The 24,740-nt window shown below is 48.0% G+C and overlaps 1 protein-coding gene across 1 annotated transcript; it reads right to left on the bottom strand.

Annotated features, from left to right (window-relative positions):
- Positions 1-3: 3 nt before the first annotated feature.
- Positions 4-23,597, bottom strand: LOC144940608 (endoplasmic reticulum-Golgi intermediate compartment protein 3-like). Its single transcript, XM_078866857.1, has 13 exons — positions 23,367-23,597; positions 20,921-20,991; positions 18,682-18,769; positions 16,834-16,953; positions 14,486-14,588; positions 13,680-13,845; positions 12,365-12,422; positions 11,097-11,128; positions 9,938-10,034; positions 3,562-3,626; positions 2,960-3,096; positions 2,656-2,711; positions 4-1,330 (listed from the first exon to the last, which is right to left on the bottom strand). Exons 1-13 carry the CDS (start codon positions 23,446-23,448, stop codon positions 1,251-1,253), a joined length of 1,155 nt encoding a protein of 384 aa, XP_078722983.1. The 5' UTR covers positions 23,449-23,597; the 3' UTR covers positions 4-1,250.
- Positions 23,598-24,740: the final 1,143 nt, after the last annotated feature.

Raw genomic sequence — 24,740 nt, 5'->3', positions numbered from 1 at the left:
TGACGTCACCACGACGCTTGTGCCACGCCACACACACACGTCTGGTAATGCGAATTGCTGGGTGAACGGAAGGAGCGGTTTTCGAGAGATTTACGAAACTTTTCCCGTTGTTTCAACTGTCAGGCCAGGAGATGGAGTCGAACCATCGACCTCTGGGTGGCAGGTCCCAGTGTGCCGCTAACCGTTACCTACGGCGGCTACCGTCGTTGCTCAGTTAAAAAGGTAAAAATGTCAAAAGCTCGTTGCTGGACATGTCTAACGCATGTGGCAAATCGGTAACCCCTTTTTTATTCGTGCAGGTTCCATGCAGAAATGCTAAAACAACAAACACATTTTTTACAACCCTAAACAATTGCCGTTCCTTTAAAAAAAAAAAGGTTTTGTGATTTAATTCAAACCGATCGGAGTGATGTTTGCAAATACAAATGCGAAAATAAGCGATTTCAACAGCGTCTGCAAATGCAACTTTATTCCCCGGCGCTGCAGCCCAAAAGCAAATGCAGAACTCATCGAATGAAAATGTTGCACGCGACATTGCAGGAAAATTGCACTGAATGCATTTTTAAAATTCCAACCACCCCAAAAAATGTTACTGAACAAAATGGCCATAATTTAACACAAAATATACCCAACTTATTTCTGCTCTGCACACAATCATTACCCATATTCATTGTGGTATGAAATATAACATCTTGCTTACAATAAATTATGTTGGTGTATAAAGACCTGCCAGTCTATAATCATCGTGTCTGCTTATTTATTGTTACTTATGATCTCCACAACGGCGCTAATGGTCATTTGCGGCATTGTGTATTTATACAATGTTGTGCCGAACGAGGACCCATATCAGAGGGTCGTTTGCCGAAACACATCTGGTAGTTCACCAGCATTGGTGCAGGCAAAGCCTGACCTGCTGATGTGGACGCAGAGTGTCAACACCCGCCCAGAGTTTGCTTTTTGCGTGGAGCCAATGCTACCGAAATAATGCACTGCCAAAAAGGCCACGTGGCTAATGGAATGTGTACATTTTATACTTGTTTTATGTGGAGACGCGGGTTTATACGTGGAGGAGGAGGTGTACTGACTGCTTATTGACATTCACCAAATGCACTGTTCTGGCCGTAAGTGCAACCTTTCCACAGGAAAAAAATAAATTCAAATAAAAAAGGGACGTTTAGAAAAGGCAGGCCTGCTTGTTGGACTTAGCTGCTCAGATTGTTGACGAGGCAAAGCCCTCGGTGTGCGCTAATTCAGGAAGCCTTGCCAAGCTCCATCTTCTGTTGGATGGCACGTGTTGAGTGGTAGATGAAGCTGTCGATCAACCCAGCCACTGGGTAGGAAGATGGGAGGGGAAGAGACACGGAGGTCAGAAACGAGATGTTCATGTGCGAGCCACTGGAGTGTAAGAAATGCTGGGCACGCATAGCACATCATGGCGGAGGTGTCTTAGGAAACGTAAACTGAAAATTACAGACAGACACCTTAACTCTGGATTTGAAATTTTCGTGACTGCAAGGATTCATACTCTTTGTTTTTTTCGGTAAAGTCACGTCGGTAAAAAATTTAAATAAGTTAAATCACGACGTTTCGAAGACGGAGGCTTGCATTGCCTCCGAAATGTTGTGATTGAATTTATTTTAATTTTTTACCAACGTGACTTTACCGAAAAAAACAAAGAGTAAGACACCTTAACGTAGAAGTGCCGTGGTGCCACGGTTATTGCGCTCGACTCGTGATGCAGACGTTGATGGTAAAATGCCGTCTCCCGGCACAGCAGTTGAAACAATGGGGTAAAGTGTGGGGTAGGCCTTCGAGTAGTAGACTAAACACCCGGCAGCGTTTGCTCGAATTGGGAGGCCCTTGTCCAAGCAGTTGTCCGAGCGAGTAACTACAGGGCTGCACCTTTGGGTTTTCCAAAACATTCGTTTGAATGTTGTGATGATATTTTAACAGAACAATGTGCAACTTGCTTTGTTGGTGTGCAGACCACGAACTCACTCCAGGTCAGTTGCTCTCTGGCAGTCACTTTCATATCACTCTGCATTGCTATGGTGACCGTTCATGTGAAATTCACTCATTGATTCCGCCACTTACGTTGAGGACTCAGTCGACTGTTTCATCTCATCCGTACTTTGTTCACCCACCGTAATATGCAGGTTGCAACAGCATACTCCCTCACCCACCTACTCACTCACTCCCTCACCAACCTACTCACTCCCTCCCTCAACCAATCAACCAACCACCCACCCACTCCCTCATTCACCCACTCACTCCCTCAATCCTTCCGTCACCGACCCACTGACTCGCTCATTTTCTTACCCACCAAACCCGCCACACCGCAGGTCACCTCACTTCTCTTCTTTCTGCCTCTTCCCTCGCACCGCTCCCCTTTGGCATTCAATCGGCCACCATCTGGTTCCCCTAATCTCTCACAATAGCCTTGCTCAATCCGAGACCTGCATCGGCTCGTCACCCTGCTGCAACTTTGATAGGACGATTTGTTTTGTTTCTGGCCGCGTGACACTTTGCACCTGTTCGCAGCAACTAAGTAACGAAAAATTACGTAAAAAAAAATCTTTGTTTTGAGTGGGGCTATTGTGAGTGTTTGAGGGGGGGGGGGCTATTGTGAGGGTTTGAAGGGGGAGTGAGCAGCACCTGTAAAAACGCCCCCCACGATGGCACAGACGCCAGTCAGGAAGTGCAGAAACGACCTACAACGGCACATAACAGTTCATCAGACAATTCACCTCCTTCCCACATCGGGGAATGTCCACATGTACGCGTGCATCATCACGTGCCGTCACGTCTCCATAAGTGCCAACTGACACCTCTGTGCACCATTGCAAGTTAGACGACGTTCCATCTCAGGGGATTCATTTTTCAGGCGAAATGTTTTTTGTTTAAAATCACTTCTGACGACGGTGATGGCAGCGATGTTGATGTCGCCCCGGCTCCTTACCGGTGCTTCTCGGTGAGCCGAACCATCATGGGCGAGAGCTCATATTGGACGAACACGCCGGGCAGCCCCGACTCCACCGATCCACTGCCAATGGCCTTCACATGCTGCGTCACCGAGAACTGATTCGTCCGCACCACCTACAGTGCCACACACATCACCACAGCATCACCCATCACCACCTACCGTGCCACACAAATCACCATAGCATCCACCCATCACCACCTAGTGCTCCAGAGATTACTAACAGCATCACCCCATGAAGACAATCAGGCATTGTTAATTAGAAATAAGGCGAGTTTTAAAACCAAATGTTCATTATGAGATGGTCAAAGTTATTTTCTGCTCAAATGAGCATTTCATAACCGTGCAGAACCAGTGGTGGATGTTACATATTCCTCTGGCAGGGGCAAGTTTACCCATAGGACGACCACTCTTGATCTTCCCCACGTAAGGGAGGGATGTTAGGTTGAAATTATGCGCTCCCAAAAAGGCCGTGTGGCCGATGAGAAGTGAAAAAAATACATACATGTCGGGTGAGATGGAAGCGATGTGTATGGTTTGCGAATGTATTTTGAATATCCAGGATACGTGGCATGACTCACCTCCCCATTCACTCGCACATACACAGTTGGAACAATCTTCACGAAATACTGAAACATCATGGAGCCTGCAGAGCGCACAAACACACAATAGTTTGTCGAGGCATGTGCCGAGTTAGTTCATAATAACATTGGCACAGTGCACAATGGGGATGGGTGATGTGGCCAGGACCATGCAAAGATGCCTTTAACGTCTCCCCAATGTTCATATATACACATGGCACAATATACTCATTTAGGGTTAAGTCAACCTAGGAGATGCAAATTACTGGTTCAGACGCCCCTTACTGTTGGGAGTCAGCCACGGCTGGGATGTAATCTCATAGCACAGTGTGCTAACCACTCTGCACCAGCGCTCCCATACAAAGCAAAGATCCCCCGTATAGCCTTAACAGACTGTAGGGGCAAGTGCTGTTAGCAAGCACCTATGAAGGCCGGAACGGCACACGAGGGGGTGGGTGGCCAGCACCACGCCCGACCGCCTTTGTCTTCCCAGTGGCGATGTTTACACACCGCACCAGGTACTCATTTCAGGCCGAGTCGACCTAGGGGAGGCCCAGGACCGGTTCAGATAATCGTCACTGGAGTTGGCCGTGAGCAGGAATCGAACCCGGGTCGCCAGGTTCATAGCGCAGCGCGCTAACCGCTACACCACCGCTCCCATACACACATTTGTATACATACATACAACAGCCCACCACATTGCCACGATGCTTGCAACAGGTTAAACCCATTGAGGCTATCACACGATGTGTGGAAGGCTCACTGACAGGAGATCCCAGAACAGACCCCCAGGTGTTATGGGGTTAACGAAGTTGACTTTGCTAACTTTCTGCGTTCCGTTGTGAGCATCGCTGCTCTGCCATGCGTTGCTGTTGGAGAGTCCGACGCGTCACAAAGACATGCAGAGCATATTGAAGTGCGTCTATAAAGCTGAACTGATAATGCAAAGTAACAGAGCAGTGTACATATTGAAGAATGCTTTGAATCAATAGGTACTCCCTCGTATGACATGGTTCAGAAACAGCATGGTCATGGACGAAACACGGAAAACTAAAACTGAAAAGTGTGCAAAGCATCGAGAGACATGCTTGGAACTACACCGAGAGAGGGGCACACGTGGACCAAACAACGCACGCAGGTGAATCACATCGTACAAAATATTTGTCAAGGTCAGTGGGCTCGGGCAAGACAAGTCACGGCGAGACGGAATGATGGCAGCTGGTCTAGAATAATGACGGGAGTGCAAGGCCGAGGATCGGAACGCGTCCGTGCAGAAGTCCGCCGAGGACATTTAGCGATGACATCAGGTCATATAGATGTTTACACAGTTGCGGAGCACAGACCTAAAGGCCAAAAACTAGGGAGACAAATTCAGCCGAGCATGGTGCTGGCCACCCAAACCCTCATGTGCCGTTCTGGCCTTCATAGGTGCTACTCGCTAACAGCACTTGCCCCCTACGGTCTGTTAAGGTCAGAGGGAAGTCCTTGTGTGTGTCCTTGTGTGTTTGTGTTTGTCAAAGCGCGCGCGTGTGTCTTTGTGCGTGAGTAATGGTAGACTTATAGGTGGTCTCAACCTCCCCACGATTAATGTGGCGTAAATGCCGTATGGAGTCTTAGCTCATTTAATTTCTAGAACTGTGTACGCTTTTTTGTACTCAGACCCCTGGCCCCAAAGCAGCTCATATAAACATAAACAGAGAATGCACCTCCTTTGCATATCCCCGCACATTATATATATAAAAAAGTATTTTTTCCACTTCCCATCGGTCAGGGCCTTTTCTTCTTCTTCTTTAGTGCTGCCTAACGGCGTGTGCGACTTCACGATGATATTGGTCCCGGTCTAGCACGGCGTGTAGAGTTTGTGCTGTTGTTAATTGTAGCCATGTTTTGATGTTACTGAGCCATGTCGTTTTTGGCCGTCCTGGTCGTTTTTTCCCTTCGATTTTTCCTTCCAGGATTTGCTTTAATAGCTGGTATTTGTGGTCGTTTCGGGCAATGTGGCCTAGGTAGTAACACTTCCTGCTAATGATGGTCTTCAGCAGTTGCCTGTCAGTGCCCATATCTTGCAGAACTTGTGTATTGGTGGTTTTGGCTGTCCATGGGATTTTCAGCATTCTTCGATACAGCCACATCTCGAAAGCTTCGAGCCTTTTTGTTGCTGTTATTGTCAGTGTCCACGTCTCTACTCCGTACAGCAAAATTGACCAGATGTAGCATTTCAGTGTGCGCAGTTTCAGTGATGTACTCAAGTTGCGGTCTGCAAGGAGTGTTTTCCATTTAATAAATGCTTGCCTTGCTTGTTCAATTCTGCTCTTGATTTCGACTTCATGGTTCAACTGATCGTCAATGATTACACCAAGGTATTTAAATCGGTGTACTTGTTCCAATTTTTCGCTGCCAAGCTTGATTGTTATTTCGCTTGTAGTTCGGCTGACCGTCATAACCTTTGTTTTTCTTTTTATTAATTCGTAAGCCCCATATTTGACTCTCTGTGGCAACCTCGTCCAAGATTTGTTGTAGGTCTTGTTCCGAATCGGCCAGCAGTGCAGTGTCGTCGGCATACCTGATGTTGTTGATGTATTGTCCATTGACTTTAATACCAATGTTTTTATCTGCTAGTGTTCGATCAAAAATCTGCTCCGAGTAGATGTTGAAAAGACTGGGTGAAAGTGGGCAGCCTTGTCGTACACCTTTTTGGATTGGTGTTTGGTCTGTCAATTCGTTGTCATATCGGAGTTGGGCTGTTTGCTTCCAATAAAGAGCAATGATGAAGTTGATGTCGTTTTTATCTAGTCCCAGTTGTTTTAATAGAGCTGCTAGTCGGTCGTGGTCGACTGAGTCAAAGGCTTTCTCGTAATCTATGAAGCAGATGTACACTTCTTTCTGATGTTCGTAGCATCGCTGTAGTAGTATCTGTAGACAGAAGATTGCTTCTCTTGTGCCTAGTCCTTTGCAGAAGCCAAACTGTGTGTTCTTCAATGCATTTTCGCATGTGGAGCGTATGCGCTGTTGGATCACCTTCAGGAAGACTTTCAGCACGTGGCTCATCAAGCTTATCAGTCTGTAGTCCTCGCATTTCCGGCTTGTTGCTTTCTTTGGTATGGCCACAAAGATGGATTGTAGCCAGTCGGATGGAATTTTATTGCCATTGTATATTTGATTGTACCAATTAGTCAGTTGTCGTATGTTGTTACTGTCTAATAGTTTGAGCAATTCTACATGGATTGTGTCGGGCCCGCACGCTTTGCTGGACTTAGCTGTTTTGATTGCATGTTCTACTTCTGATGTTAAAATGTGTAGAGCGTCTTTCAACATCTGTTGGTCTTTTTCTGCAGGTGTTCTCATGGCGCCATAGAGCTTGTGTATATAGTTTGTCCAGGTGTCCATTTTTTCTTGTTTATTTAGGATTGGTTGGTTGTTGTCCGCATACAAGGTAGCTGTTGGGGCTGGTCTGTAGATGTTACCAGCTTCTTTGAGCTTCTTGTGCAGAGTAAAATTGTCATGTTTTTTAATTAGTTCTTCAATCTCGGCGCATTGTTCTTCCAGCCACTTTTCTTTTGCCTGTCGGATTGCTTCTCTGATCTTCTGTTGCATTTGTTTGTACTTCTCCAAGTTGTTGTTTTTGTACATTCTTCGTTGGCTCATTAGATCGAGAATACAATGTGTCATCCATCGTTGTTTCTTTTTCGGTGGCTGATGTCCCAGCATGACTTCTGTTGTTTCTGTGATGCATTGTTTGAACGAGCGCCAGTACTCCTGAACATCTGCTGTTTATGTTGTTATTGAGCGGATGCTATCGTTGAGATGTTGCTGTACTTGTCTTTTATCGGCGCTGTTCTTCAGTTTCTCCAGGTCTGCTCGTCTCGTCTTTGTACATTGTATTGATCGCAATTTGAGTCTTATTGTAGCTGTTACTGGGTTATGATCTGACGATATATCGGCTCCAGGGTAGGTTTTTGCTGTAATCACACTGGACTTAAACCTGATGTTAATTAGGATATAATCGATTTGGTTCCTGACGATGTTGTTGTCGGAGTCTTGCGGCGAGGTCCACGTGTACAGTCGTCGAGGTGGTAATTGGAACCACGTGTTAGCAATACTGAAACGTTCTTCTTGGCAGAATTGAACCAGTCTGTCGCCTCGTTCATTCCTTGTTCCTAGTCCGTGTTCTCCGACAATGTTCTGCATTCGACCGTGGCCAACCTTGGCGTTGAAATCGCCGAGGATTATAGTGATGTCTTGCTTCTTCAGCGGCTTCAGCGTGTTGGTTAGTTGCTCATAGAACGATTCGATTTCATGATCTTGTTTATCTGCTGTTGGAGCATAAACCTGTAGAATGTTCACGTTGACTTTGTTGCCTGCTAATTGTAGTAGTGCTATTCGTTCTGATACTGGGGTTAAGTTGTTGACTTTATTCGCTAATTTCTTGTGTACTATAAAGGCGACACCGTATGTTTGTTTGGTGTTTTCTTCTCCTCCGGAGCAGAAGATGTGGTGTTCGCTCGATATAAACTTTTTTGTTCCAGGCCATTTAGTTTCGCTTAGACCGATTATGTTGATTTTAAGTCGATCCATTTCTTGTATGACATTGGCTAGTTTTCCTGCTTGAAGTAAACTTTTAACGTTCCAAGTTGCTACTTTGAAAGGGTTCTTTGACACAAGCTCGGAGATTCTTAGCACCCCTGTCCTATTTAAAGGACGCCGATACTCAGGGCCTTTGTTGATTTTGCTTGTCATCATTGAAGTTTTCAAGGGAGAAATAATCCAAGTAGTTTCCCGTTGCTTTCTTGGATCACCATTTATTTGAAAAGGTCATGTGGGGACCTTTCGAAACGGGTTTTGTCTGACGTCTCCACTGAAGTCTTCCCGCCTTGGGTGACCCTTCTGAGAGCACTAGGCTCTCGACGGTATAGCGATCAGCTTCTCAGACGTACACAAACTCTCTCGCCGCGTTAAGGCACCGTTTCTCGAGAGAACAGGGCCTTTTAGAAGTGCATAATGTCAGCACCTTTGGTCCAATATAAGCACACTTGTGACCTGTGTTGACACCCATTGTCTCATCAGGAGAGCCGGGCTTCCTTAAACCAATGCTGGTGAATGCCAGACTTTTATAGGCAAGGGCGTTCCGTACGAGAAATGGGCATTTGAGCACAGGTTTGTTCCGAGAAGGATACTGGGGATTTCGTGGCAAGGTAGGATAAGCAACTTGGAGGTTCGAGAAGAGAACGTTGCAGCCAGGTGTTTTCGATACATTGAGGCAAGGCCGCTGTGCTTGGTTGGGACAAGCGTGCATGATGGAGGAGGATAAAGTAGGCAAACTGGGAGGTTGGGAAGAAAGTCTATGTATGTGTAGGGGTGTTACGGGAGGGAAACGGACAAGCACACAGGGGTGTCCACATCCACGTCCGCAAACGGTTACCACCCTGGGGGGCTGTGGGGGGGATGCTGGGATCCCACACAGCCCCACCCCTCGGTGGCAAGTTGGTATAAAAGGCGGGGAGCGAGAGAGCTCGAGGAGTAGTGTTGGGGAGCTAAGGAGCGAAGAGCCAGTGAAGACTGAAGACCGGCAGATAGGCCCTGGAACTCCTCTGACTCGCCATCCTTCTCCGGACCGAGCAGAGCAAGCCAGTGGGGCGGCCCCAGAGCCTCAGAGCCGATGTTCTTCTAAGAGCCGGCTCTGTCTGGCTGGGTGTCGTGACCTGTGCCTTGACCAGGGCCAGGTCAGATAGCCTCCCCTAGCACACTTAGCGGAGGAGCAGAACAGTTGGGCAGATAGCCGAGGGGTGTATCCCAGTCCAGTACGGGTGAAGGGGCCGTTACCCCTTCGAGTGTTGTATACGTTGCCCTGTGCCGGGTGTAAAGTTATAATAAATAGTGTGCCTCGACTACACCGTCTTTGTTGCTTGTGAACCCACTACATATGTGGGTGAGTGCTATAAATATGAATAGACAGGATGGGAGTAGTGCCGACTGTGGAGACAGGCACCGGAGTGATCTCTACGAGTCCGACAAGCAAAGGGAAGAGAAGACCTAAAACCATTTTGTGGGATACTGTTAGAGGCAGATATTGCGTGTCGTGCGTTTACTGTGCAATAGCTGCGAAATCTGACCGAGCATAGAACCGTTGGTAGAAAGGTGCGGTAGTAGAAATAGCTTTCGCTATGACATCTTGAACTTGCCACTGGAACCTGACCATCCCACTACTCGCCGCCAGCATGAACCATTACTCGAGTGTCTAGATCTCAAGAGGTAGGCAGCAGAGAGCGGGTACACACCAACACCACGCTGATCGATAAGCTATGTTCATGTAGGCCTGGCTCCAACCCAAACCTTATTCCTCCCGTTACAAGTCAACTACCTTCCATGTGTAACCCACCTTCCACCGCAGCCGCGTTCGTCCCATCAAGGGGGTTGATTATGCCCGGATACTCTTGGCCGAAGGACAGATGCTTGATGTGATGCGTCAGGTTGAACTGCATGGGAGAAGCGGTGACGACGGGAGTTAAGTTACAAACAGTGAAAAGCTGTGATTGAGCAACGCGGTTAACACACAGCGGCATTGCGTTCACGGCTCGCTGCAGAGGTTTGTGGTTTGAAGCTGGTATGCCGCCACGATTAATAGTACGGCTTCACCATTCTTGCCCGATGAAGCTGATTGTAATTATCAGCGAAACGTCGGACTACTCAAATTTTAAAATGCTGTTGATTTTCTCTTCAGCACACCGGTGGGCTAAAGAAGTCAATTAATTTGTCCTTTGAAAACGTGACACATTTTTTACTGTTTGGCCCGTGTCGGGTGGTGGAGGGTTACGACACATTTATAAATAACGCGATCTGACCCAAAAACTTATATTATGAATAATATTGGTCGCGAAAGCCTACGTGTTAAATTGAGTACGGTGTACGTCAGGGTTGTTTGTAAACGGTAACCGGTAAACAGGCAAGAACTCTCAAGAGTTACCAGTGCTCAAAGTCAAATGTGGGATCACCATTTCCAGTGGAATTGTTCACAATAAAGGCACCGATTGGTGACACGTGAACGTACAAACGGCACAGCGGCTCACGTCACGGCACGGTACGTTCAACCTTGCTTCTCGGTTGGAAAGTAAACGTTGCAACCCTCCCAGCGCTTGCTTGCTCACACAACTGCTGGAAGCAGGGCCTGCACAAGAGAGAGTTCTAGAATGTAATTGGCCTGTGCTTCCTTGTAGGACCATGGAAAGCCCGATAATTTCTCAGTTGAATAGGTAAAAATATCGTTTATTGGCAGACATTTTTTGTAAATGCGTGTCAATCTACTGAGGTTTGTTTTATTTCATTTTACGCGGTTACCGTTGATGCAAAAACACCAACATTAACCACTCTAGTGTCTAGAATTCAAGAGGTTGGCAGCAGAGAGTGGGGACACACTACCACCATGCTGGTCAAGAGGTAATGTTCATGCAGGCCTGGCTCCAACCCTGCTCTCTTACTTGATTCAAGGTAAGTTTGGACATTAATGGGAAAACGCCAACCCAAACCTCGCCACAACTTACCTTCTCAGAGCCAAACGTCTGCAGGTCATGGACTGAAAGAAGGGGAACACAAGGGCATCATTACCATTAAAGCAACTGACACAGAGACTTTAATACTGGTAGGAACCTCCTGGTTACACCAGCCCACAGGGGATTATTGTGTCCATCCGTCCGTCCGTCGTGCAGGGAGGGGCTGGGAGGGGAGGGATGGGCTGGGTGGGGAGGGGAGGGTGGGGAGGGGCTGGGTGGGGAGGCTGGGTAGGGGAGGGTGGGGAGGGGCTGGGTGGGGAGGGTGGGGAGGGGCTGGGTGGGGAGGGTGGGGCTGGGTGGGGAGTGGGAGGGGTAGGGCTGGGTGGGGAGGGGCTGGTCACCGCGTGGTGCCCTTATAAAAATCAACGTTTAACCTACTCACGCCGGCTTGTGCCCGCCCTCTCAGTCGGGCATATTTGCGGAATACACCACGCCGCCGTTGACCCTGGCCATTGACCGAGCAACCCAACGTTCCTACCAGCTCCCTCCCCAGGAATGTGTTTAGGTTTGTAATGGCAATGCATCACAACTTACAATGCAACTCGAATGAAAGACGCAACATAAGCACGCAAGAAATAAAATAGATAAGCAAACAATTTTCCTCCTTCCCCTATCTCTCTCGACATAAAACAAAAATGTTTACACATTCCAGAAGCAATGTGGCCCTTCTGGAAGTGCACAATTTCAGCAGCATTGGTTCAACACAAGCAAACTCGGGCCCCGTTTTGACTTTCAGTGTCTCGCCAGCAGAGCCAGGCTTTCTTGAACCCATGCTGGTGAACTGCTGATGGGTAAACAAAGAAGGCTAAAACATTCTGTTTCCTGAGTTTGTTACACGAGAGTGAGACACTGTGAAACAAGATAAAAAGAGGTTTGTCAAAGTGAAAAAAGTGATTTCCTGCACAGCTCACAAGGTGACGATGCTCATCTCCCATTTACAGCCCATCACAGTTGTGAAAATTCCATATTCCTATGGCGGGGGGGGGGGCGAGTCTCTACATATGACTTCACCACCAATGTTGTACTTAGTTTATTAACTGAGGAGGCATGATAAGCTGTGCCTAACCGCCCCAACAAGTATATGTACTGGAAACCTTCCAATTGCGATCCAATTTCTCTGCCGTTGAGCCACCTGGCCGGATTTAAATACTAATGAGAAATGTAATTCATTTGCATATTTAAATTACGTGTAAGATACAGAGTGGATGGATGCAGCGATGGTGACGGGTAGGTGGGGGTGGTGGGGGGGGGTGTCTCACCATGTACGTGAGCCTGCTGGAAACTCTTTCCCGGAGCAAAGTGGAAGTTCCCGGCAACCTGTGGATAAGATGTTGCGCAGTTGTTAACATCACTTGCCGTGGACCGAAGGTTCTACGTAAACTTTCCATTGCAGTGGAGGCCTAAGAAGCCACGCAAAAAAATTAAGGACTTAATCCAATTTTGACTCAGAGGTAGAGCGAGTGGCTGGAGGGCCTCGGCTGAGCAGATTGACCGTTTGAGCTGTGTTCAATCACCACAATGCAGGTCACCACAACACAACAACGGCCATTCACCACCACTTCTTCTTCTTTCGTATGGCTGATTTAGATGAATAGCAACATCTACAATATCACATTGATGTGCTCAAGCCAGATAACTGTGGCAGGAGCAGCAGAGTGTATCATTGTCATATCTCCTTTGTATTTGTGGACCAGGCACTGTGTCGTTATATGATGCATGGTCTGTTCTGGATGACCAGTCGCACATTGAACAGTTTTGAATTTTCCATCTGTGCCTACATCTGCCATAGTTTACGCAGATGCAGTTTAGGGTGGACCATGAGCTTTGTGGAAGATCAAAACCAGGGATCGTCTGCGTTGGGTCTTTCACAAAGTGTTAGTTTGTGAGTTGGGCATCAACAAGCCGAGTGTGACTAAGTGGTGGTGACATCACCAAGGCGCTTATGCCACGCTAGGTGCACTTTGGGGCCACATGAAGCGTCAAAGGCTCACTAGCCGGTGATGGGTACAGACCCAGGGGCCATGAGTTGGCTGACCACTGTGCCAATTTGCTGAGCTTTAGCCGCCTGGCGCTCCGCTCCTTGTTGTTGTTGGAGGGCGACTGCCTCCAACTGCCCAGTAGCATCCTTCACAAGCCTCCTTCTTAGCCAAAGCTGCACTCGTTTAGCCCCCTCTATCCGGCCAAACAAAAGCTGCTAAAGCTGCTTGGGCATACGGTGGCTGGGCATGCAGGCTGCGTGATTCAGCCAATGCACCCTTGCCTGCTCACTGATGGGAATGTGTCCAGATCATTCAAGGATTTGTGAGCTCTTCACACAATACAGCCTCGTTAAACCCAGGAATATCCATCCGTAGGCAGGCCAGCCTGAATGTTCCAAACCAGCGCAGATGTTCCATTACAGAGGTTCACATTTCGCAAGCCTAAAGGCAAGGCATAACTGTGGTCAAGAAGACCCGAAGCTTCGTGTGGAGTGACAGACCAGGTCACTTCCACGCAGCATCACGTAGCTGATGAAAAGAAAAAGTGCCACTCGACTAATTTTAAGTGAGACATCCGATGCCCTGGGTAGCTGACCTTGTTGACCTCCAGGAAGCCGTAGATGCGGCAGCCCTCCCCAGCCTGCTCCTTCATCTTGTCCGTGAAGCCCTCGCGGCGGCACTGCTCGATGGAGTCCGGGTTCTTGAAGGCCCAGCCCTTGAGTCGGTACGCCTCCCGCACGTCGTCGCACGAGTTGCAGCAGCTGCACACACAGCCGCACACAGCCCACCCCACCCCCATGTGGAGCCCCAGCAACATCAGTCTATGGGGAGGCCCTCGGCCGGGTTGTTGGTAGTGAGCGGGAATCTGGAACTTGGCTCGGTGGGTCTGTAGCAAAGTTGTGCCAGCCACTGTGCCACCACTCCCCCACACGCACATGCAAACGTGTGCGTGTTCCCACAAGAATACGCATAGAAGAGACAAAGCTCACCTGAGGAGCTGCCATGGTCTACCGGTCAGCACAATGCAATCCAGTGGTCGACTGTTCGATTCCATCTCGGTGAGGCGTAGTGCCAAGGTGAGTGCTGATGAGGTGAGCGGTTATAGCGTGCTGCACTATGAACCTGGCAACCCGTGTTCGATTCCCCGCTCACGGTCTACAGTTACGATTATCTGAACCAGTGGTGGGCCTCCCCTAGGTCGACTTAACCTCAAATGAGTACCTGGTGCAATGTGTAAACATCGCCACTCCACTGGGGAGACAAAGGCGGTCGAGCGTGGTGCCGCCCACCCACCCCCCTCCTGTACCGTGCCGGCCTTCATAGGTGCCACTCGCTAACAGTAAATGCCCAACAGGGGGGCGAGTGGTGATGAGGCGAGTGCGGTGAAGGTGGTGCCCTCACAGCATGGCTGGTGTCTCGGCCCCGTAGCAGCTCTCGCACCGATCCGGGTCCAGTTCGCCCGTCTCCACTGGCGGCGGCGCCTCCTCCAGCTTGCCCCCCACCTCTGCAGTATCGACAAACACGATGGAACCGTCGACGATCACGCCAAGCCGTCTCCCCGTTGTTCATGTGCACTGTGCTCGTCGACACTACATACGACTCGTGTGTACGTATTGGAGGAGCGGGGGAAGGACAGCAAACTAAACACCAAAAGCAGTTTAAAAGAATTCGTTTTCAAACTTGATGATTTCAACGTTGCATATCTCCAGTGGCGTCGTGGAGATCAGCACGGTATTCTGGTTCATTGGTGGCAAGCACAATGTGTTTGTAGTGACTCCGGCCTAGTCTCAGTTGCGTCGGGATGATTCTCCGCGACCTTCGATTGCCGGATTTGCGAGCTGCGCGACGGGCTGTAACGGGCTCGCGTTTTGTTAAAAGAAAAGAAAACCTATGCTATTGATTTAAAGCTTTCGTGACTGCAGGGATTCATATTCTTGGTTCTTTCGGTAAAGTCACATAGAAGGGAAATAATAAAATAATAAAAATATAAAACAATAAAAATTCTCACAACGTTTCGACTGCAACACAAGCAATCACCATCAGGTGTGAAATCCAGGATTCGAAACGTCGTGAGAATTTGTATTGTTTTATATTTATATTATTTTATTATTTCCCTTCTACGTGACTTTACCGAAAGAACCACGATTATAAAAAAAAACCTATGCTCTTCAGTCCAAAAATCACAGATCAGGAGAAGCGCTCTCGCTCGGACGCAGCTGCTCCAACGTGGAACCGTCTCCCAGACAGACACACACACCCTACAATGTGCCGCCAGCCTCAACTGATTTACACTTTCAATAAAAAAAATCTCACTCCCACAACATTTAGAGCTGTTACAGCTCGAGTGCATTGTACATGAACCAGCGGTGTACACCGCTTAATTATGTATTTATTTGACTGGGTGTGATTCACTGAATGCATTCCAATAAAGTTATCGATTAAAAGTGTTAGTACGTGTTATTACCTATTTGCTATATCGACACCCTGGACACCCTTTGCCAATGAGATGTTTAATCTCTAGAAATCTTCCAAATGAAACACGATTAAAAATGTTGACCAAACCACATCACGATATAATCACCATTTGATTACAACAGTTTCCATTGGTGTCGTGTGCGGTCAGGAAGTGAACTCATGGCGCGCTAGGGGTCAAAGCAGTGTGGTAAACATGACATATTTCAAAAACATTTTTTTGACAAGATGAGAACTTATGAGACCAGGATGAGTCTGATTGGCAAGTGACTACTGGCCACCCTGACACATTAAATCAGAGGGTAATTGGTTGAATCGCTACCACGGTTACCTGCAGATTAGGGAGGGCAGTCCAAAACGCGGGACTCTTGCCCTGTACAGAAGACTCCTCTGCGGTGGTGATGGAGGCTCACTGCCTGGGTGGTGGGAGTAGCTCACCGTGTCTCTCTGCACAGTGAGGGGCTGTCTGGGTGGTGAGATGGCTCACTGCGTCTCTCTGCACTGTGAGGGGCTGTCTGGGTGGTGAGGGTGGCTCACTGTGTCTCTCTGCACAGTGAGGGGCTGTCTGGGTGGTGAGGGTGTCTCACCGTGTCTCTCTGCACTGAGGGGCTGTCTGGGTGGTGGGGTGACTCATCGTGTCTCTCTGCACAGTGAGGGGCTGTCTGGGTAGTGAGGGTGACTCACCGTGTCTCTCTGCACAGTGAGGGGCTGTCTGGGTGGTGAGGGTGTCTCACCGTGTCTCTCTGCACTGAGGGGCTGTCTGGGTGGTGGGGTGACTCATCGTGTCTCTCTGCACTGTGAGGGGCTGTCTGGGTGGTGGGGGTGACTCACCGTGTCTATCTGCACAGTGAGGGGCTGTCTGGGTGGTGGGGGTGACTCACCCTATCTCTCTGCACTGTGAGGGGCTGTCTGGGTGGTGAGGGTGGCTTACCGTGTCGTTCTGCACTGTGAGGGGCTGTCTGGGTGGTGAGGGTGGCTCACTGCGTCTCTCTGCACAGTGAGGGGCTGTCTGGGTGGTGAGGTGGCTCACTGCGTCTCTCTGCACAGTGAGGGGCTGTCTGGGTGGTGAGGTGGCTCACTGCGTCTCTCTGCACAGTGAGGGGTTGTCTGGGTGGTGAGGTGGCTCACTGCGTCTCTCTGCACTGTGAGGGGCTGTCTGGGTGGTGAGGTGGCTCACTGCGTCTCTCTGCACAGTGAGGGGCTGTCTAGGTGGTGGGGGTGACTCACCGTGTCTCTCTGAACTGTGAGGGGCTGTCTAGGTGGTGGGGGTAGCTCACCGTGTTTCTCTGCACCTTGAGCGACAGGCTGGCCATCTGGGCTCAGCCGCTGCTTGTACACATTGTGCGAGACGTCAATCTGCTGCTCCCCGGACACATCCATCGAGTCGATGCTCAAGACTGCGAATGTCACAAACACAAATGGAACGTTTCCTTGTCAAATGACAATATCAGCCGTCTCATGGTCTCTGCCTGGCAGGCTGGCGTGTGGCCGTGTTGATAATATGTGGGCGCTACGGTGGCGAGATGTTAACTACTTAACCTGGTATACAGGAAGTCGTGGATTCGATCCCAACTCTGACGCCTGTGTTTATTGAGTTTGCATGTTCTCCCTGTGGTCATGTGGATTTTTCTCCAGGTACTCCGGTTTTTCCATACACAATTCGAAACACGTGTTCAGAGCATTTTGCAGCTACGTACATTTGTGGCCAGGTCACTTCTGAAACAGAGCTATATAGCTCAGTAGGCCTTACCTTCTAAAATAAACAAGTTTAGTTTAAAGTTTAGTTTAATGTTACGATATAGTGAGACAGGGCAGGTTGATACGCAAATGTGTCGCTTTGAATAATGCAGGGAACTGTGAGGAGGTCAAGAGGTGTCTTGCTTTGCTAAGGCAGGTTTTTTTTTATGGGCTATGAACACCGCTACTGAAGAGAATAGAGGTGAGTGTGAGCATAAAGAAAAGCGCATTTTAGGTTGAAGTACAGTTTTTGTTACTGTATAGATCAGAGCTGGACCATCAGCAGCTTGAAAAAGAGATGTTGGCATTTGAGCGCAGGTGTCCCGAGACAGACGCTGGGGGACTTTGCGACGAGCCAGGATGAGGAGCCACGCACAAGTCCGGAAGAGAGCGTGGCACGATGAGTGCTGGAGATGTGATGGGGGGAGGGCCGATGGCCGAGGCAGGCATTGGAGTAGCCTCCATGAGCCTAGCAACCAACGGAGATGATGATTATGATGATCGTATGGCCAATGAAGAGCAACTACTGAGATGGAGTTGTAATTGAGTCATTCAATCGCTCTTGCTGAGAGTTGGTGAATTGCAGATACACTGCCTTAAAATGTATATCTGAGGCAGCGTCAAGTTGTATGGTACATGGTTTGGTGCTCGTTGCCGCAGTCACGCAAAGGAGAATATTTTACTTTCCAATTGTACATTAGGCATCGGTACCATGGGGAAGATAAGACCTAAAGCCAGATGGTGGGATACTGTCACAGCATATCTTGTGCGTGGCATGTCTACTGTGCAGCATCTGCTATAACTGCTGAAGAGAAGCGTTGGTAGCAAAGTGTAGTGTGGCATTAAGGGCTTTGGCCAAATGACTGATGGATAAATGATGGCTTTGGTGGTGAATGGCTTGGTGACGAGGAGCATACGTTTTACAGGATGTTAATCTATGAAGTACCTAATCTCCAGAACTCACGGAGGCTAGGAGACGTTAACTACCCCGCCTGGTATACAGGAGGTCGTGGGCTCGATCCCGACCCCAACGCCTGCTGCTGTATATTTTCAGTTTCTACGTTCTCCCCGTGTGGTTGTGTGGATTTTTCTCCGGGTCCCCTGGAGTTTCCCTCCATATTTAGAAACATGCGTTTAGAGTATTTGGCTGCTATAAATTTCTACACGATAGTGCAATTGGTTGTTCTGTCATCTGTGGCCAAGTCGCTTCTGAAATAGAGCTGTATAAGCTCAATGGACTTTACCTGCTAAAATAAAATATAGTTTAGTTTTAGTTCAAAACGCCACTCTCCAACCTGGTGGATGCAGTCAGTGGGAGTGAAAGACTGCGTGTGGCCTTGAGTGAGCACGCATGCGTGAATGGACAAAGTAGCCGAGGAGATGCGTACAGGCACAGGCCATGTGTGGAAACGTGACGTCCATATTAATTCGGAGCTTCTCCCCACGCGTCGTGTCCACGAACAACTCCGGATAAACCTGCAGGCAGCCGCAAGGCAGTGGACAAGCACAACACAAGTCAATAGGAGGCCCGAACACGGAGCGTAAACCCCGGGTAGCTGAACGAACAGGGAGAGCCCTGGGTCAGCTAGCGGAAAAGTCTGGCGGAGCTGGGATTTCAATTAACATCTCTTAACAAAAAAAACACAACAGCAACCCTGTGAACTGTACAATATAAGCGTGGCTAAGTAATATATTGTGTGTAGTGTGTTATGGTATGCTGTATACTGTCGTGATGTACGTCGATTAAAGGATATGCCGCTCTCCCCCCATCCCCTTGTACGAGACCACTCCTCCCCTATTCCCCAAAACCCTCCCCTATCACTCCACCCGGACATCCCCCACCACCCCTCCCCCACTACAGGAATCCCCTGCTATAAGTTACCGCAGTATGCGACGTTTGGGAAAAACGTTGTTGATTAATTCTGGAATATATTTCCTTACATGTGTGTTTTGCAAAAGCGTTCTTTAAAAAAATAGCATTTTTTTGCAGGAACACACGCTATGAAATCAGACTTTTTTTCAATATAATACCGTACTGAACAAGTATAGTGCGTAACACCGAAAATCCCTCCACCCAGTGGAGGGATTTACCTCCTCATGGAGGACAGAAGTTGGACTCGACAGTGTGGAGGAGTCGAACATAGTAGAGTTGCTCGAGTCCAATAGTGAGGGAGCTGTCAAATGAGGACCTAATGCAGCTGGAACAACAACGATTTGAGGAAGAGACCGATGAAACAATCCCACCCCTACCCATGAATATTAACTTAAAAAAAAAATCAAGAGGTTTTTATTCATTGGGAAGCAGCAATGGACATCCTCAGAGAGGATGACCCAAACAGAGGATGCAGCTCCAGAGTTAACAGGACATTAAACAGTGGCCATCACGACTACAGGGAGCTGTACCAGCAGAGGAATAAAAATGCTGGCCAGCTGTCTTTGAACAGGTTTTAAATGCTCTGCGTTCCTGTGGCTCCAGCTTCATCGTCGGATGAGGAGGCAGGTGATCCTGCCCCTTCGTCTGCTTAACTCAACCGCTGTTCACTCAAAGAGGTCTTGGACAGCAAAGTTCTTCAAGCGACTCTGATAAGTTGTAACTAATTATTTGTATTTATTATTCGTTAAAATTTATTTAAACTTATAATGATATGCATTTTTTTTACACTTTAAGATAGTCACACAATTTTTTTTCTAGAAATGTCAGCTAGGAACGCAACCCCTGATTTTAACATTGTGTCTATGGGAAATTAGAGTTGGCTTTAAGTAATTTAGAGTTATGTACAATTTCCCAGGAACGCATCCATTGTGCATTACAGGAAATTCCTGTACTAATGTATTACTTTAAATGCATTTGATACCACTTTAATGCGATGTTTTCCACACTATATACAATTTAACAGGTTCTAGTGTGTTGTATCATATATTTTATTTTCGTATTCAATTAACTTTATTATATATATACACTATATTCTTACATTTAAAAGGTATTCTAGAATGTTTTTTAATTCGCCTAAAACCTTGTCCCGGCTCAGTGTGAATTTCAACTCCCCAGAATTTTCTGTATATTAGGCCTGTGTACTGGGTGGGCTATCCCTGCTTGATGTTACAGTACTATACTATAGTACTATACTGCCTGTTATACATTCAGGATGCACAGATTGTAACAGCTAGTTGTAGTCATGGTAAAAGTGTCTTCATACGAAACTGGTGACTGAAAACCCTTCGTGCTAGGATAAATTGGTTCAAAGTAGAAACATGATTTCCTGCTCAAATGAGCTGCATTAAGGTGATCATATTCTGTTTACAGCCCTGAGCCATTTGTGGACGTTTGGCAGGGACACATATATTCATAACACAACCACTGTTCTTGATTTAATATCCCCCAAACAAACTGGGACTCATTTTATTGACTCAATCCACAACCAGGATTTGAACTCAAACTTTTCATTGCAAGCCGCTCACCCTACCATTCAGTTGGATTTGCTAGTTTACTTTATGCAAGGAAAATACTGTAGTCATACTGAAACCACAGCATAGTGGAACATGCGTGAAAGGAGCTGTGAGGGATCTAAGAACGCGAAGAGTCAAGGAGATATGATGACACCTGGGCAGTTGTCCTGCACGTCTCACCTCCTTGCTCATGTAGAACTGAAGCTCCGACACGAACAGCAGCAGGATGATGACGGCACTCACCAACGTTACTGCCAACACAGAGACAAAGATTCCCTGTGTAGCCGGCACAGGCTGTTGCCGCAAGTGCTGTTAGCTAGCACCTATAGAGGCTAACGCAGCACACGAGGAGGCGGTGTGGCCAGTAAAATTGCCTAGCCACCTTCCTCTCCCAAGTCATGATGTTTACACACTGTACAAGGTATTCCTTCAGATATTCATCACTGATGTTGGCCGTGGACGGGAATCAAACTCGGGTGGCCGAGCTCATTGTGCAAACCACAGCGCCACCGCTCCCCACTGCCATGAAAATCACAATATCGGTACGCATCAGGCAGGGCCAATTAACTCATTGATCCCTGCAGCTGCTGAAAAACCCTATGAGAAACCTGAAATAGCAGGATTCCCCTTTATCTCATGTTAACAATATATCAAACTATCCAACAGTGAACCATCCTATTTAATATACAAGAATTGTTAATGTTTTAAGGTCAATCATGTAACAAAAAAATAAACAGAACATGCCTCCTTCCAAATTTGACAATCCACACAAAAAAGACGATTCACCCATTCCATCGGCCTGTGGGAGTAGTGCATCCTTTCAGCAGCATTGACTCAGCACAACCAAACCCTGGAGCCGTTCTGACATTGTCTCGTCAGCAATCTTGCTTAAACCAATGCTGGTGTACAGACAGGGACCCTCTTATTTAGACATGGGTCCCAGTTCAAATCTGAGTTATGTCCAGGTCCCCCTAACTCTAAACTTAATATCATCAGCCATGATCCATCCACCGCTAACTGAATTTGTCTTCAAACCATCGTCATCAATCATGGTCACTCACATGTGTGTTGCTCCATCTAATCAACTCGTATTGTCCAGTGTGGTGAAGTGTGGTCAAAAGCACCCCCACGACTGACACGCAGCGCGTGTGGAGGTCTTCATCGAGTAGTGGATCGAGAAAGGGCCGTCAAAAGTCAGTGACATCCAGCTCACATTGGGCGTTGAGGCTTTATTCATCTGTATTCATCTCCTGTTTAAAGCCCCAACACAATAGTGGCTCTGAGTCGAGTCGATCCACGGATGATGCACGGCCGACTTCCTCCCGCAGTTGGGGCCATCCATTGAGTACGTACGCATGGAGGGGGGTTAACCCAAATGCGTACCCTTGCGTATGGGGGGGGGGTCTACTGACAATGTGCGCATAGGAAACGGGGGTGGGAGGTGAAGCCTCGATAACAATTTGTCTACATTGGCCTTCAAATGAGCCCCAGTTCAGTGTCTCCAGCTGTCACACAAGTCCTGCCGGTAGCGGTGGGACTGTGGGAGAGGTGTCACTCGTGTGCCACCGTGCCCCTGACTGCAGCTATCTCGCAGCTCAGAAAATTAAGTGGCCAAGTTACGCAACTAACATATTTAATGCAGCCGGCGGTGAACTATCTGTTTGCTTAAACACGTTAATATTATTATTTTTAAGCTGGATCGGAGGAGGAGAGAGCCTTGACAAAGAGGTTTAAAAAAATACGCTGCCAAGCTTAGCAGTGTTCATTAGGACAATGTATTTCCGACAGCCCTGTTCCTCACCTGAGGACGGCTGCTTGTGTTGTGGCCGAAACGTCGTGAGAATTGTATCTTATGTTTAATTATTATTATTTTATTATTTCCCTTCTACGTGACTTTACCGAAATAACCAAGCATATGAATCCATGCAGTCACGAAAGCTTTAAATCGAAACGTTAATATTACTCATTCTTGATCGTTTCTGCGTGGATTAAATACCGGCCGTTCTATAGGATTCGGGGGGGGGAGTAAAAAGTCCGCGTGCGTACAGGGAGCGGGGAAGGGGTCAAGTTTTGACATATTTTTTGCTTTCGTACTAAGTGGATGGCCCCTGTCTGAGAAACCTTATATATGTGCTCTCCCCACTGTGCCAACTTGCTGCGTTTTAATCGCCCGGTGCTCTGCTCGTTGTTGTGAGCGTCGCCCCTCTGCTCACCGCTGTTGACACGGTCATGTAAAATACTTTGTTATTTCATTACACTTTTAATTGATACCTAAATTACACTGGCCAGGTGGCTCTGCGTGGCTTCTGTACGGGAATTAGGCGCTGCATCAACGCTCATTGTAACGTCTCAAAGCGAACAGGAAACCACTTTGGCTTGAGATGTCAAATGTTAGTATACGTGTCACGACGTCGTTTGTACGTGTCGGTGGATACCCTGGACACCCTTGCAAACGAGATGGTCCATCTCACGACATCCGCGATGCAGGTGAAAGCATTTAATTCAAAATTAAAAAAAAAAATGAAAAGCACGATGACCCAGGTTCCGGGGCGTCCCTGCGCTGCCGCCCAGGAGGCGCCCTCGCGGGCAGCGCGCTCAGGCGAGCCCGTAGGCTCCGCGGACTCACCCGCGGCCCCGCCGCTCGTCTTCACGCGGAAATCCTCGAGCGGCTTCGCGTACGCGTCCAGGTGGCGCAGCCGCGACAGCATGGCGAGGGTTCCCCCCGAGAGCCGCCCGGCTCTCTCTTGGTCTTTACCTCAGAGCCCGTGCCTCACCACGAATACCTCGCGAGCCCGAGGCGCCTTGAAGACACCACCACCACCGCCACTGCCACACGCGGGAGTGGGGGGGGGAGTGGGGGTGGAGTGTGGGGGGGGGGGAGTCGGGGGGAGTGAGGGGGGTCGGGGGGGGAGTAGGGGGGGAGTCGGGGGGAGTGGGGGGGAGTGGGGGGGGGGTCGGGGGGGGGAGTCGAGAAGAGTGGGGGGGGTGTGAGTCGGGGGGTGAGTCGGGGGGTGGAGTGGGGGGGGGGGAGTCGGGGGGAGTGGGGGGGGGTGTGAGTCGGGGGGTGAGTCGGGGGGTGGAGTGGGGGGGCTTCGCTCTCTGTTGGGGTGCACGGCTCTCTCACCCCCCCACCCACCCCAACTTTCGAATATATTCTAGATTTGAAGCTTTCGTGACTGCAAGGATTCATACTCTTAGTTCTTTCGGTAAAGTCACGTAGGTAAAAAATGAAATTAAAATTAATAAAAAAAAACAATAAAAAAAGAAAAACAATAAAATAGTTTTTCTTTTTTATTAATTTTAATTTCATTTTTTACTTTCGAATATATGTTGTTGTGTTAAGGTAAATAAGTGATACGTAAAGACGCGAGGTTTTTTTGGGGTAAAAAACTAAATGAAAGCAAGAAACTACGGCATTCGAAAGTATAACAAAATAAATATTTTTAAAAAGGTGGCTAATTTAAGTGGCTTTCGTACAAACGAGGATCCCGCATCTAGAAGAAGAAGGTCCTTGCTACGAACCATCTGGAACGTCACCAGCACTAGGTTCTAGAAGAGCGCATTTAAACCCTATAGGGGCCGTCCATAAATGACGTCACGCGATTTTGGATGATTTGTGACCCCCTCCCCTCGTCACACGGCGTCACAAAAAGTCAGACCCCCTCCCCAAATATGACGTCACAAAGCTCTGCCCCCCCCCAAATAAAATAAAACATGCTTCAAATCGCTTTAAACTATTGTCATTGTAGTGCGTATTTAATGTGCCGCTGCACTCTGATGTTGTAGGAGAAAACATTTATTAAAAGGTATATTTAATTAAGTATTGACAATTAGCGGTGTGGGTGATTGAGCGATGAATGAGATGAGTAATAAAAGATTTAATTTGGAAGGAATGAGATAAATTGACATCGAAAACGTTTTGTCTCTCACAGTGTTCCTTATATGCGCTGTTATAATTCTACATCTGGACCTTAACTCGCTAATGTGCTGTGTAAAATCC

This window comes from Lampetra fluviatilis, chromosome 23 (assembly GCF_964198595.1).
Source record: "Lampetra fluviatilis chromosome 23, kcLamFluv1.1, whole genome shotgun sequence".
Taxonomy (NCBI): Eukaryota; Metazoa; Chordata; class Hyperoartia; order Petromyzontiformes; family Petromyzontidae; genus Lampetra; species Lampetra fluviatilis.
This window is presented reverse-complemented; position numbering and strand designations above follow the sequence as displayed.

What these genes read in the sequence shown, in the direction of transcription:
- LOC144940608 (XM_078866857.1), bottom strand. Translation starts at nt 23,448, where the DNA reads ATGCTGTCGCGGCTGCGCCACCTGGACGCGTACGCGAAGCCGCTCGAG. An exon ending in TCCACACATGGCCTGTGCCT is followed by an intron (nt 16,954 to 18,681) that starts GTACGCATCTCC and finishes TGACATTCGCAG; the next exon opens with TCTTGAGCATCGACTCGATG. An exon ending in CGTGGGGGGCGTTTTTACAG is followed by an intron (nt 1,331 to 2,655) that starts GTGCTGCTCACT and finishes CTTCCTACCCAG; the next exon opens with TGGCTGGGTTGATCGACAGC.